Consider the following 16,331-nt stretch of genomic DNA (forward strand, 5'->3'; position numbering starts at 1 on the left):
CTGACAAGAAAAGAACCACTTCTCGCACTAGTGCGTAAAAAAGCACCATCTATATCGAAATAGTTATTTGTTTTACAATGGGGCAAAGTAGTTGTTTGCCCGCACATGCCAATATTGATACCCGAGCAAGCGAAAGATTCCAATATTGAACCGCGAGCATAGCGAGTGGTTCAAAAAGTGGAATCTTGAGCGTTGCGAGGGTTTCAAGACACGAAGGTTAAACAAACTTTGCCACCGAGTGAAACACAAAATTTTTCACCACACCAACACGAACAAAATACTAACTATAAAACATCAAATTAAATCAAATCCATCAATTTATTCAATATTTATGATTTAAAATCATCATTTATAGGTAAATTCTAACAGCCAGCTTAAGACATCAAGTTAAAATTTGTATGAAATTACTTTGCACTCTTGTAGATAAAATGAAATTTTGCTATCTGTTTTCGAATAGCAAAGTAAGCCTTTAACAGTTGGTGTGGTAAAAAAAACATTTTGACCGCGATTTTGGTGTCGTTCCTCGGTCCTTTCCCATAGGAAAAGTTGCTCGAATATGACATATACAAACATTCACCCGGTAAAGGCGATAAAGTATTGCATGTGACTAAATAACCCCGTGGACACATACACATCATACCATAATGGCAGTTGAAACATGAGACCACCTATTTAATATGTCAAACGTCATCGTCAGCGATTTTATCCTGATATTATCTTTCAAAATGAATAAAACATCGATACTTCTAGATACTTCTGTTTGTAGCAACAAAGTTACCTTTGGTTTGGTATTTGTTTACTAATAGTTTCTAGTTTTTATAGCTGAGTGACATGTTTGTATAATTATTTATTGAGTTCCTTAACAATGAACGGCTAGAACCTATGTAATATTATGTAGCTAGGGGAAACTAGACGGAGACATTGGTAGAAAACGCCTATCGTAAGTGGTATAAATTTTACATCACCGTTTCGGCACAGTATAATAAAGAGTACTATCGTACAGGTTTCGGGAAGGGGCTTTTTGTTCCCTGCTAGAAGGGATCAAAAGTGATACTACTTTTCCGTTCTAGAACACTATTTTTTTACTTTTTTGCATATTTTATTAATGCCAAAGTAAGAAAAAGGCAAACAATAAATGAATATGCTCAAAGTCTACAAATACTACTGACGAAAGTGGCGATTAAAGAATGGGTGACCAGGGTGACGAAAGGAGAATAGGACGAATTTAAGAATCAATAGTTTTAATGATTATTCCTCGAATAATCTCGGGCAGAACTAACTTGTAACATTGTTATAGGATATTCGAAGGTGTGGTGAACTACTGCAGCTACCACGGCAATGTGATCCCGTTGTCGTTCGTCCTGGGTTTCTACGTGACGGTGGTGATGAACCGCTGGTGGAACCAGTACACCTCCATACCGTGGCCTGACTCCATCGCCGTGTTTGTCTCCGCTACTGTCCACGGACAGGTGAGGACTGCTCCGGTGGTCGTTCGTGCTGGGCTTCTACGTGACAGTGGTGATGAACCGCTGGTGGAACCAGTACACCTCAATACTCAATATCGTGGCCGGACTCCATCGCCGTGTTTGTCTCCGCTACCGACCACGGACAGATGAGGGCACCTCCCGTTGTCGTTCGTCCTGGGTTTTTACGTGACAGTGGTGATGAACCGCTGGTGGAACCAGTACACTTCAATACCGAGGCCAGACTCCATCGCCGTGTTCGTCTCCGCTACCGTCCATGGACAGGTGAGGACTGCTGTGGTTGTCGTTCGTGCTGGGTTTATACGTGACGGTGGTGATGAACCGCTGGTGGAACCAGTACACCTCAATACTCAATTTTTATTATTTATTTATTTATTTCGTGTAACAGAGACACATATTTTGTTAGTACATACATGAATGAAAGTGACAATTAATTAAGGGTTAGTAGGAGCCTAAATCTAATATATTTACATATAAAGTTAACCTACAGAGCTACCACTGTATGGTGGTCAAAGGGGAATGTAATCCCGCACAGTGTAGCAATAGCGGACAATCAGGCTTGTCCGCTATCATTCTCAGGATGACATTGGGACTGTCCCACACCCGGCGCACCAGGGATGCGGCGCGCTTGCGCAAGGTCGTCTGAAAGCAATCAACGCGCGCCTCAGAAAACATACCTGATGCGCTACAGAAGCGAGGCAGTCCCACTATCACCCGGAACGCGTTATTATACTGGACCCGAAGGGCCCTATAGGCCCGTTGCGTGTACTGAACCCAAAGGCTGCAGGTATACAGGGACGTACAATACCTTGGCCTGACTCCATCACCTTGTTCGTCTCCGCTACTGTCCACAGACAGATGAGGACTGCTCCGGTTGTCGTTCGTGCTGGGCTTCTACGTGATAGTGGTGATGAACCGCTGGTGGAACCAGTACACTTCAATACCGTGGCCTGACTCCATCGCCGTGTTCGTCTCACGGACAGGTGAGAACTGCTGTGGTTGTCGTTCGTGCTGGGTTTCTACGTGACGGTGGTGATGAACCGCTGGTGGAACCAGTACACTTCAATACCGTGGCCGGACTCCATCGCCGTGTTCGTCTCCGCTACTGTCCACGGACAGGTGAGGACTGCTCTGGTGGTCGTTCGTGCTGGGTTTCTACGTGACGGTGGTGATGAACCGCTGGTGGACCCAGTACACCTCCATACCGTGGCCGGACTCCATCGCCGTATTTTGTCTCTGCTACTGTCCACGGACATGTGAGGAATCACTTTGATTTAGTCAAAATAATTGCAAAATTTGCTGAGACATTAGACGAAATCTTTGATTATTGTTCTTAGGAGTAGTATAGTTTGAAACATTACTCCTCGCTCGTTTCTTAAAATGTTTGTCCGTTACATTTGATTTGACATTTATTACTAGCGCTTTGCATTAAATTAAAACAAAACAATACTAAATAGCTACCTCTTGTTATAGCCCATGTGTAGGAGTTATGCATTCAACACATCATTATAATATTATACTCGTAGTATTGTTTTCGCTGTAATAACACAATTATCAAGGCTACTACAATTTTTACGATAGAGTACTGTGTTGTAGGTATCTAATTAGCCAAATTTGCTGACAGCCAACAGCTATTTTTACATATAGATATGTAAATACCTTGTCTTGTTGGCCGAGTGCCTGATTGACATAGTATTATGAAATATGAATGAATTGCACGCATTTTGTGATAATGCGAAAACAATTTTGAGAAATCACAACACGATACTTTACGGTCGTATTTAATTTATTTCGTTATGAATTTTAAATAATAAATACGTTTAAATAACCCCATGCTGAGTAGGGGTCCTATTTTAGCGTCTTCGTCTTTTGTTTGTGGTTTGATTTAGCCACAGAATATAATATAACAGTACTAATTAGGGATTACGAGTATTCTGATATAATTTATATTGTATTCTAAATAAATGCATTTTATTCCGTGTCTGTCAAGTCAACGCCCATTAACTCGCCGAGCCGAGGACCGAGAGTCGAGACTCAGTTTAGTTGCATTGCAAAACTAATAGGCGCTCTGATGATGATGATGATGTAGGTACCTATTTCACCTATTTGAAAAACAATTTATACTAAATCGACATTGAAAATTGCTAGAGTCAGACCGTAGGCCTACGCCGCTTACGCTTTGCTCAGATTTATTTTCATTCCTTACTCATATAGGTAGACATTTTACGTGTATACATAATTACGTATGCAAGGACGTAGGGTCGCTGACGTATTTGTAAAAGAAAACATTTTTAAGCAATTAGCGTGAATAAATACTAATCTTATCATAATACCGGCACTATATTAAAGGTTTGGCAAGATAAGTTTTTTATTCTCGTAAAAACCATTATACGAATAAAATACAATATTTATCTTAGAGCCGTATCATAGCGTCGGCAAGATATTAAAGAGTTGGCAAGATTAGTCGTCTACTAACATAAAACCGATTATATAATATAGTTTATCATTAAAATATAAGTAGTAGGCATGGTATATTGAAATTTCTGCAATTTCCGCGTATACTTCTAATCAATAGGCTACTAGACTCTAGAGCTGTGCCTGCTCCTGCTCGTTCACTGAAAAGATCGCTCCCAACTAGTACGATCTCCGAAGTGTACTAGTTCGTTCTTTTAGGATATTTAGTTCAGTAGTACACCGAGAGAGCGAGAGACAAATTGTGCATATGTGCATATAACGGCGTACAGTAACGCTCGCTCGTACTAGCTACGTCCTTATGTCATCAGATCGGTCGTTTGCTAGGCCTACTGATCGGTCGTTTTCGCGCGCTCTCGGTCCTAGTCAGTCGGTTTTAGTTCGGTTGCGGTCGGATCACACGGATCGCTTTGCTGTCATTGTCACTCCTCGGCTCTTCGCTCCTTTCGCTCCCATTCTGTTGCGCGTGTGTGAGTGTACTAAATGTACTAGAGAGCAGAATCATTTGCGAGTAGTTCGGTCTAGTACAGTGCAGGGAATCGTGTCTTTTGTACTATTAGTACATGTCCTACACAACTTACACAAGCCTACTAGACTCATATCGAATTTGGCACAATAAATTATTGTCTTCGGTAGTATTTGACATAAAACAACAATTTTAATATAGATTTTGGGTAGGTATTAAAAGTGTATGATGACTACATATTTTCGATTTAAAATGTGTGTATTTTTTTATTTATTTTGTCCACCGAAAACGCTGTCAACGATGTAGTATAACGTCATCGAATTCGAACTGTATGCCTTCATCCTTAAAAAGTGAAAATGTTTTCGAGTAGAATGACCTGATGCACAGATAATCTATAGATTAACATGACTGTGTTGTTTTCGCCTGATTACTTTTTAAAAATATTTCTTGCTGTTTTTTAAGTCATAATAAAATATGGTAATATTTTATTTCGGTTAATTAGACAGTACTTAATCATATAAGACATACTTTAAAAGCGGCCAAGAGCGTGTCGGGCCACGCTCAGTGTAGGGTTCCGTACTTCCGTAGTTTTCTCAAAAACTACTGAACCTATCAAGCTCAAAATTATTTTCCTAGAAAGTCTTTATAAAGTTCTACTTTTGTGATTTTTTTCATATTTTTTAAACATATGGTTCAAAAGTAAGAGGGGGAGGGGACGCACTTTTTTTTCCTTTAGGAGCGATTATTTCCGAAAATATTAATATTATCAAAAAACGATCTTAGTAAGCCCTTATTCATTTTTTAATACCTATCCAACAATATACAGGGTGTCCCACGGCGATGCCACATGGAGGGAAAGTACCTTAAATATCGTAGATAGCATATTTTGCTGAAAGAAGACTTCATTTTATTTTCAAAACTTAGTAAAAGTGCATTCAAATTTCTTTAATTTTTACTATGAGGACTTATACAGGGTGTATTTTGATAGCGGGTCAGTAAGGCCGGTATGAGATCCCGTAGTCCTACATGAAAATAGTCTAAGGGGACCAGCCATCAATTTCAAATTGATGAAAAATTGCATTTACAGATTTTGGAAAAACATACAGGTGCGAGAAAAAGGGCATTTTTGACAAACTTTTTTTTTTGGTGCATTGTCGTGAGTTGACCCCTAAGCAATTATTGATACCTAATAGGAATGGAATCGATTGGCATCATAAAAATACCATGTGGAAAAAAAAATTTCATACAAATTGTATGGGAAAAGTTTTTCGTGATTTGTGACTTTTCTAGCCGGAATTTTTTTTTTGGTCCCATACAAGCTTTTGATCCTGGATAGGAATGATCGATTGGCGTCAAAAAAAAAGTTTGTCAAAATGCCCCTTTTCTCACACCCTGTACCTATGTTTTTTCCAAAATCTGTAAATGCCATTTTTCATCAATTTGAAATTGATGGATGGTCCCCTTAGACTATTTTCATGTAGGACTACGGGATCTCATACCGGCCTTACTGACCTGCTATCAAAATACACCCTGTATAAGTCCTCATAGTAAAAATTAAAAAAAAATTGAATGCACTGTTACTAAGTTTTGAAAATAAAATGAAGTCTTCTTTCAGCAAAATATGCTATGCTATCTATGATATTTAAGGTACTTTCCCTCCATGTGGCATCGCCGTGGGACATCCTGTATAACACGTTGGGGTTGGAATGAAAAAATATATCAGCCCCCACTTTACATGTAGGGGGGGTACCCTAATAAAACATTTTTTTCCATTTTTTATTTTTGCACTTTGTTGGCGTGATTGATATACATATTGGTACCAAATTTCAGCTTTCTAGTGCTAACCGTTACTGAGATTATCCGCGGACGGACGGACAGACAGACATGGCGAAACTATAAGGGTTCCTAGTTGACTACGGAACCCTAAAAAAAGGTGAAGTAGCCTATTAGGTATGATTTTATAATCAGAAATTATTTAAAAATACATTTGGAAGCGCTAGATGCTTATCTACTCGCAGTTAATTATTTCTCGTAGTATGAGTAATGAATTTGATAAGAATTAGTGTGCTGTGTGTCATTCTCATGATAACATGACCTTATCACATGCTCCATAGCGTCAGAACTCTGTCTCTAAAACGTCGGTGTTTACGTTGGAATCTTGGAATACCTAATTTGTTTACTTCCTTTAAAAACAACAAGCTTCGAACTTTATCTACTTCCTCTGTCCTTATTCCTTATGTTTACCATACTAAAGCTAGGTTTTTTTTCTTGGAAACCTGGGTAGTAGTGTGGAGGCTGGCTGGCTAGAGAGGCTGTGTTCGCTTTTTTGTTATTATATCTTTGATTAAAATTGAAAAATACGACCTCAGTCTCTTTAAAGCAAGAGTGAGTGTGCTATTCCACCGTACCCATTTTACCATCGGATTCTTAGACGCACGGCCGGTTTCCATCCTTTCTTGGTAGACGGATTCCGCGAATTCGCACGAAGCGCTTTGCTTCTTCTTTTCTTATGCGCACTGCCAAGGAGTGGAATTCCTTGCCGGCGGCTATATTTCCGAACTCATATAACCCGGCGACCTTCAAATCAAGGGTGGACAGGCGTCGATATTATAATTTAAAAAAAAATATTGAAGGACACTTTATGGATTATAATACGTACTTCAGTGTGGACTATTGAAATTTATATTTTCGGTGAATTTAGTTGCTGAAACTTTCTCATTAAAAAAAAAATTATAAAAATCGGTGACTTCGGACGCATTACCTACAGTGTAAATTCAGTGTTCAATTCCGGACGAGAAATAAAGTTCGTAGACTTTGTTAAGAGGTGATGTTAACATACTTTTTTCATGATAAGTACGAACTTATCATACGAATGTGAACGTAAGTGATATAAACTGGCTCAATTTAAACACAGTGAAATAAGGGATAAAAAGGATGGTATGCAGCAGGGGGTTGTTGGTGTCGTGATGTCGCTGGACGCAGATGCTGGCACAGCCAGTATATTCCGGCATTGCCAGCACAGGATGGATTGCTCATGGCCTTATCTCAGGTCCTGGGCAGGCGGTAGCGAGGACAATACAACGTCAATGTGGAAAAGTGTGTATTAAAAGTAAAATAGTGAACAATTTGTGTCTTATATGTAAAGGACATCGAATTATGTCTAATATTTTGTGTTTTGTTTTAAGTATTTACTAAGTTTTGTTAGGTAAGTGATATAATCAAGAATAGTTACAAAAAATGTACGAATTAGACAGTGGATTCAGATTTTTTTTTAAGTGACCCATATAAAATTCCGTTTTATAACGAAATTAATGTAATGTGTGTGTTAAAAGAAAACTTTTTAAATTTGTTGATTTGATATACAAGAACAATTATAGGGACATACTTTCATTCTTTATGCATTATGGCGCATGACGGCGGCGCGTGTACTCCTTTTATGGATCGGCAGGCGCCGTCTGTTATTTCAGCTCACATTACATAGTTGTCAGGTCATAGATTGGTTAAAGTATATTAGTAATACAATTAAATGTCAAAGTAATCGATAGGTACATTTCAGATTTAAACATATTGAAGTATGTCAAAATATATAGTTTACTTAAAATAAATAACTTAATGTTATTTTTACGTGTTTTTTACGAATAAGCAAGTTGTTTTTGTATCGGACTAGACTTTTTTTACACGGTTCTGACAAAATATAAAAAAAAAAAAATGAATAAATATTGAGCTTATTGACAACACTTTTATATAAAAGCGAGATATTGTAAAGGTCGAAATTTTTTTGGGAGAAGTGCAGGTAAGTGCTAAAGAGTTAACGTTGGTTTTAAATGAATGATTTTGAAAGGTTTGGAAAGTGAAATAATGATTCGTTTGGTCTTAAAATGGAACGGAAAACAAAAATATTTAAGTTTTTCTAAGGACACCTGGCCTGATCAACTAGGAGTTGCGGAAAATCTTATATGTTGATGTTTTCGTGGTGTAGAATTGCGTGATTGGGGTTTGAACGTTTTGATTTTGTAAGAATGAAATGTGAAAGAAATTGAATGAAATAAAATATACCTCTACCTATCGCAACAACGATGACCCGAGAGAAGGTGTTGTGTGACTAATAGGTTAACAAGGGTACGCCAGGGTACAAGGCAGGCTAGGGAATCCTTGGAGATCTGATCATGATTCGGTCGAGTACCAATCGTGAAGACTCCTTGGACACATGGAAGGTTATTATGTAAGGAAGTGTTAAAAGAACTGCCTGTATGAGAAATATATTGTATGTGTGCGCGCTTAAAAAAAAAAATATCCTTGTACCCTGAGCAAATAAATATATTGTTATTGATAGGTCGGCCGACCACGAATGCAAGCGTTGCGTACCCTTGACCCTTGATTTAAGTGAAGCATTGAAGATGCCACTTTATGACGATATTTAATGTTGAATAAAATTAATATAATACATGTACTCTTAACTATAGACGCGTCATACTAAAATACAAATGTAAAACAATGAATGCAAGTTACAAATAAACTTAAATAATATCAAATATAATAAATGGTACCAAGGACAAAACAGGCATCTTCTGGGCGAGCTCACTCCATCGTAGGCCACGTCTTTGTCTAGTCTGTGGCCAAGAGTAAGCCCATTCATAATAAAAGAAATAAAAGTGAATAGGGTATTACTGAATCGGTGAGCTTCATCTTAGGCTCTGTGTTCACTTCCCATCAGGTGTACCTAGGGTCAATCGCCGATCAGCCTATAATGAAAAAAAAAATCTTCGGCTTTGACTGAGTCCTTGATAGTTCTCAATAGTTATCACAAAATCTTAAAATGACGTCGGAAAATTAGCAATTTATTATCTTATCACTGTCGGTTTTCAAGGTGGCATTATAACGTGTTTGTGTATACAATGGTGTATCTGTTATGGACCAAGTGATAAATCGGGCACTATACATAATGCCCGGGCATTATGAATAATGCCCATTGTGAGTGGGCAGTTTGATAATAACTATTCAAATAATTAAATTGCCCGGGCATTATACATAATGCCCATCCTCTGTTGGGCAAAGTAATAATAACACATCGAATAGCTGAATTTTGCCCGGGCATTATACATAATGCCCATCCTCTGTTGGGCAAAGTGATAATAACATATCGAATAACTGAATTTTGCCCGGGCATTATACTGCCCATCCTCTGTTGGGCAAAGTAATAATACCACAACGAATAGCTGAATTTTGCCCGGGCATTATACATAATGCCCATCCTCTGTTGGGCAAAGTGATAATAACATACCGAATAGCTGAATTTTGCCCGGGCATTATACATAATGCCCATCCTCTATTGGGCAAAGTGATAATAACATATCGAATAACTGAATTTTGCCCGGGCATTATACATAATGCCCATCCTCTGTTGGGCAAAGTAATAATACCACAACGAATAGCTGAATTTTGCCCGGGCATTATACATAATGCCCATCCTCTGTTGGGCAAAGTGATAATAACATACCGAATAGCTGAATTTTGCCCGGGCATTATACATAATGCCCATCCTCTATTGGGCAAAGTGATAATAACATATCGAATAACTGAATTTTGCCCGGGCATTATACATAATGCCCATCCTCTGTTGGGCAAAGTAATAATACCACAACGAATAGCTGAATTTTGCCCGGGCATTATACATAATGCCCATCCTCTGTTGGGCAAAGTAATAATAACACACCAAATAACTGAATTTTGCCCAAGAATAGAGATTTTTTATTTTATTTACACAAATAAAATTACACAGTATGAGAATCCATACTAATATTATAAATGGGAAAGTGTCATAACGTCGGCGGCCTGCTGAGCGGATCACCGGAATCTGGCTACTGCAGTCTCACCTCTCGACAACCTTTCAGCCACTCTTTAAGTGTTGCTCTGTTGTCGCACCGTGTGTGCGGCCGTTTTGCAGGGCCCACTCAATGAGTTGGCAAGTCACCGCCTGTCTATTTACAATTGTGAGACTTATTGTCAGGTGCCCGATAGTTTCCTCCCATAGCCCTCTATCCAGTTCATCCAACTAAAACAATAACCCATGACTTTAGCTCCCATCGTAGCATAAAAGTGCTGCACTGCAATAGTCTTTGCACCTGGCGGGGACCATCTACGGTTGTATCATATCATATTGTGCGCTCGGGGTGGTATCCGCCACGTGTATCCCTTGCCTTTAGATTAAAATGTCTTAAAAGGCCTCTGTGCTGTTGGCTTTGGCCCCACGATCATGCATGAGTATGTCCACGATCCAGAGATATGCAAAAGACACACCAAATATCTGAATTTTGCCCGGGCCGATCCTCTGTTGGGCAAAGTGATAATAACATACCGAATAGCTCAATTTCGCCCGGGAATTATACATAATGCCCGTCCTCTGTAAATTGTTGGGTAGAGTAATAATAAAACATGTAGCAATGCTAATAGATGGATTGGCGCAGCTTCAGCAGACTTTCGTGCCGATCTGTTCAAGAGACTGTATGCAGTTTCATATCAAACTACAAAGGACACCGTCGCGAGCCGCCTGCAGTGCCGTAGGACCTTTTGATGTCAAGGATGGCTAAGATAGGACATATAATCAATGATTTAGAGTTAAACGACAAGTCCGACATAGGCCGCAGATCAGAGCTCGCTTCGAGCCTTAGTGAGACATAGATGATGTCGTGGGAGGGCGAGAGCCATAAGGCAGAGCTACCGGTAAGCGCTATCCTAAAAGTGTACTTTCACGCATGGCAAAGATGGTGAAACGTCTAGTTTGTTTAGTAGGTATGACCAAGTGTCCCTTTCTCGTTAGGAGAGGGATAAAATAGCACTGTAGGTGTCAAAAAGCCATTGTTAATAAACTTAGATGATGAACTAGCTCTGCAAAATGCGTACGTAAATGCATGCTGTTCCTTTAAAAACATAAAAATCACTATATGTATGCCTTTCAGATTTGAGGAGTCCCCTCGATTTCTCCAGGAACCATCATCAGAACTGGGTTCTGATAAAAATGAGACGAATCTGTATGCATATACATTCAATCAAAAAAAAAAAATTCTAAATCGGTCCAGTAACGGCGGAGATATCGTGGAACAAACATAAAAAAAATACAGACGAATTGAGAACCACCTTCCTTGATATTTAAGGGCGGCGGTTAAAAAGTATGCTTATTCAATAAAGCGCAATTTACATTTCATTATTTGTTAGGAAACACCCAGTATACTTCTTAAACTTATTATCAAATTGCCCAACAATCACGTAGCAGTATCATAATGCCCGGGCAATGTGATAAAAATGGCGTTCATGCAAACTTGTTAAACTTATTATCAAATTGCCCAACAATCACGTAGCAGTATCATAATGCCCGGGCAATGTGATAAAAAATGGCGTTCAGAAAAACCTGTTAAACTTATTATCAAATTGCCCAACGATTACGTAGCAGTATCATAATGACCGGGAAATGTGATAAAAAATGGCGTTCATGCAAACGTTAAACTTATTATCAATTTGCCCAACGATCACGTAGCATTATCATAATGACCGGGCAATGTGATAAAAAATGGCGTCTAGACAATGATTAATCACTTTACCCAATACAGCTAGGCATTATTCATAATGCCCGGGCATTATACATAATGCCCTTATTAATCACTTGGTCCATAACATATCCAATCAAAAGATATGATGGCATATCTTACAGTTGTGAGCTAGAATAGAGATACTACAGTGAAATACAAATGCTGTCGCTATACATCACAATAATCATAGCCGGAGGGCGTTTCTAGTAATTATGGTATATTGATGACCTCTCTGATAGTGAACCTCTACACTGTTTACTATGTTGTCAGCTGCCTGGAATAGGTACTTAGTTTTTTTAATTGGTCGCACGTGCAATTGCTCGCAGAACTCATTTACCTATAGTTTCATCAACCAATGCCATAAGTCCTGAGGAAATCAAGCATTACTTGAAAATGTCTACTCATGCTAGACGTATGACGTATGTCGACATTGATTTGATTCCAGCCCTGTATATTGGGGGCATGGGTAATTTTCCCTCCCCGTTACGTTTTATTTATTGCCTCTCAAATTCATAGCTGTGTTGTAAAAAAAGGCCCAGAGAGTTCTCATTCTGGGTTCAGAAACCTACGAATCGCTCGAAGCTTCGGAGCGAGCGTTTTGTTGCAGAAACGTAAAACTAAAGTCAAGTGATTTGTCGCCAGGACGAGCGTGGGCGCCTGATGCGACGGACGATCGTGCGCTACGTGTGCCTCTGCCTCACGATGGTTCTCAGCATGATCTCGCCTCGCGTGAAGAAACGGTTTCCCACGCTCGACAACTTCGTCGAGGCGGGCCTGCTACTCGACAACGAGAAGATTATCATGGAAAACCTGAATGAGAAGTTTCCTAAGCCTTCGAAACATTGGTAGGTAATAATGACACACAATAAAATAAATATAAATAGGTAGTAATTTGGGACGTACGATTTCCAAGTTTAAGTTAGGAAATTAAAAGAAGGCAATGAAAATTCAGATGTGTCAGGTTATTACGTATATTTATAAATAATTTTGGCAAAGGGATATGGACCGAATTACTTACTACGATATTTCTTTTCTGGACTGTAAGTCCAGAGGCTTGTCAGAACTCAGAACCTAATGTGAACGTTTGATGAAATTTTAACAAACAGAAAATATGAATTTACAATAAACAACTGTTTCCAGGATGCCCATAGTATGGGCCGCTAGTATAGTGACGAGAGCCCGCAAGGAGGGCCGAGTGCGCGACGACTTCGCCGTCAAGACTATTCTAGACGAACTCAACAAGTTCCGGGGACAGGCTGGGTTGTTGCTCAGCTACGACACTATTAGTGTACCTCTTGTATATACTCAGGTATGCTTGTATGGGCTAGCCTACTTAAAAAAAATTCGCCTGCCCAGTTATTTGGGCAGCATGTCTTCCTCTTCCATGCCTCTCCATTTAAATATTAACTGGAGATTGTGGGCAGTCAAAGTTACAAATGGCGCCCGAAATATGGCTGAAAAATGGATCTCCGTCATCCGATTTCTTTCCGTCGTTCGGTTCTAGTGCGTAAACTACTATACAAACAATTCTACGGGTATGACTAGGGTTGCAAAAAAACGGTTTTTTTTTCGGGCTTGAAAAAAAAACCGTGAAAAAAAAACAGTTTTTTTTCTGGATCATGTTTTTTTTCTAAAGTACGAAATCTCAAAATTTGCAAAGCAATTAATACTTCTATACGGTTTTTTAGACTTAATGTTAACTATTAAACACATTTAATCAAATAATTTTAATTTCTGGTCTTATAAAAGTAACATTTACGAAATCTGTAGTTGGTAGTTGTCACTATTTACTGTTGGCAACACCACCACCTCTCCGCGTTGCACGCCGCATCGGGGATTTCCCAATAAACGTTTGTATACTGAATGTTAATCGAATTAAAATGTATGTTATTATTATTGAAGCACGTTACAACTCACGAAAAACCGTTATTGTCGAATTATTTGTTCATCGGAAAAAAAAACATATTTAGAAAAAAAACAAGGGTGCTCGGTTTTTTTTGTTTTTTTTTCAAAATTCTGAAGAAAAAAACATTTGGTTTTTTTCTATTTGCAACCCTAGGTATGACGGTCTTATTTTCACACCCAAGTAACATTTTAGTGCTATAATTTTGGTTTTCGACGCCAAAAGCTACTATAGATGTCGTATAAAGGTTTTCGGCGTGACCGCTTGTCGTATAAAAGCCTCCAGTAACACCTTTTAGCTCTATAAGCTTATACCGCTAAAAGGTGTTATTAGGAAGTGATGTAAACGTTTATATCACCATTTTATAGAGCCGCTATAGGCCTGGTCTATAACAGGATCAAATATGACTACTATAGATCTATATTATTGTATAATAGTGTTAGGAATCACTGCTATGCAATCAATTTGCGCTATTAAGGTTCCCGACAAGCCGCTATAGTTGTTGCGTTATACAGCTAAAAGGTGTTATTAGGAAGTGATGTAAACGTTTATATCACCATTTTATAGAGCCGCTATAGGCCTGGTCTATAACAGGATCAAATATGACTACTATAGAACAATATTATTATATAATGGTGTTAGAAATCACTGTTATGCAATCAATTTGCGCTATTAAGGTTCCCGACAAGCCGCTATAGTTGTTGCGTTATACAGCTAAAAGGTGTTATTAGGAAGTGATGTAAACGTTTATATCACCATTTTATAGAGCCGCTATAGGCCTGGTCTATAACAGGATCAAATATGACTACTATATAACAATATTATTATATAATGGTGTTAGAAATCACTGTTATGCAATCAATTTGCGCTATTAAGGTTCCCGACAAGCCGCTATAGTTGTTGCGTTATACAGCTAAAAGGTGTTATTAGGAAGTGATGTAAACGTTTATATCACCATTTTATAGAGCCGCTATAGGCCTGGTCTATAACAGGATCAAATATGACTACTATAGAACAATATTATTATATAATGGTGTTAGAAATCACTGTTATGCAATCAATTTACGCTATTAAGGTTCCCGACAAGCCGCTATAGTTGTTGTGTTATACAGCTAAAAGGTGTTATTAGGAAGTGATGTAAACGTTTATATCACCATTTTATAGAGCCGCTATAGGCCTGGTCTATAACAGGATCAAATAACCTACTAAAGAACAATATTATTGTATAATAGTGTTAGGAATCACTGTTATGCTATCAATTTGCGCTATTAAGGTTCCCAACAAGCCGCTTATAGTATTTTTAGTAGTCGTATTTTAACAGAAATTAAAACCTAACTATACCACTATTTTGGGATATAGTGGCTTTGGAAAACACTGCTACAGTATTTAACACTGTAGTAGTGATATGAATACCATTATAGAGCTATTTTGCTGTATAATGAAGTTTTCAGGATACGTTTATATAGCTTTGAAAAGCGTTAATAGTCGTTTTCTAATGCCTTTTATATCTCATCGCCGTATACGTCACAATTACTCTTTTATATCACAGAACTGTGGAATAATGGTTTCGGTATCTCTTTTAAAACACAATAGCGTTATAGCTGAGTTTACTATATGTTTTATAAAAAAAAAACTGTTTAGAAGATCTTTCTATAGTAAAACATTGAAAACAAGTATTGTTTTCTATATAAAGAACTTATAAGTTAAACTGGATCATAGTTAAAGTCTCATGCAACCCTAATTGAATCCACAATGGCGGGCTTATGGCAGTGAATGCGTATGATAAGTGACATAGTCGAACTATAAAAGCGTATGTTTTACTTCTTGGATCCATAGTAGAAACTATGGTGCCAATAATTTTATTGTATTAAATTATATTTATTTATTTTATTCAAAACAGGTATAAATCGAGGGCGCACTTAAAATACTCCATTAAACTAATATTCTTTTAACGGTAAAATTTCCATCGCATACCTTTTTGCAGTAATGATGGAATTATACGAAATCCAAATTATTTTGATTGACACTAAACTTCACAAGTTCACACGCCACTTTTCATAAAGTTCCTCGTTTAGAACAGTTTTTGTTAAATATTACACACATTAAATTATTTTAGAAATTTCATTCATTCGCATTAAAAGGGACGGCAACTGCTATTACAGAACAAAAAACCTGTATAACGGAATCTCAAATGCTACTATAGCATAAATTGATACTATAATAGCGTTACTGTGTCCTCTATGTCAACAAATTAGCACAATAGTCATCATCACATCACCATTATAGACCTTAAACGTCACGGATGATACTGCTATAGCCCTATTATATCACTAAATGGCTGCATAATTGCGCCAAATCGGCTCTACAGTACCAATATAGACTATTTATAGGACCATTTAATGTGATTTAATTTGGTGCTCTCG

General features: G+C 38.1%; 1 protein-coding gene across 1 annotated transcript in view; it reads left to right on the top strand.

Moving 5' to 3' along the window:
- Positions 1–16,331, top strand: part of LOC125228665 (bestrophin-1) — a 59,784-nt gene that overhangs the window by 10,285 nt on the left and 33,168 nt on the right. Inside the window, exons 3-6 of the mRNA XM_048133319.1 lie at positions 1,298–1,469; positions 12,648–12,850; positions 13,146–13,502; positions 13,694–13,700. Of these exons, the coding sequence (XP_047989276.1) occupies positions 1,298–1,469; positions 12,648–12,850; positions 13,146–13,502; positions 13,694–13,700 (739 nt within the window). The remainder of the gene's footprint in view (positions 1–1,297; positions 1,470–12,647; positions 12,851–13,145; positions 13,503–13,693; positions 13,701–16,331) is intronic.

This window comes from Leguminivora glycinivorella, chromosome 8 (assembly GCF_023078275.1).
Source record: "Leguminivora glycinivorella isolate SPB_JAAS2020 chromosome 8, LegGlyc_1.1, whole genome shotgun sequence".
Classification (NCBI taxonomy): Eukaryota; Metazoa; Arthropoda; class Insecta; order Lepidoptera; family Tortricidae; genus Leguminivora; species Leguminivora glycinivorella.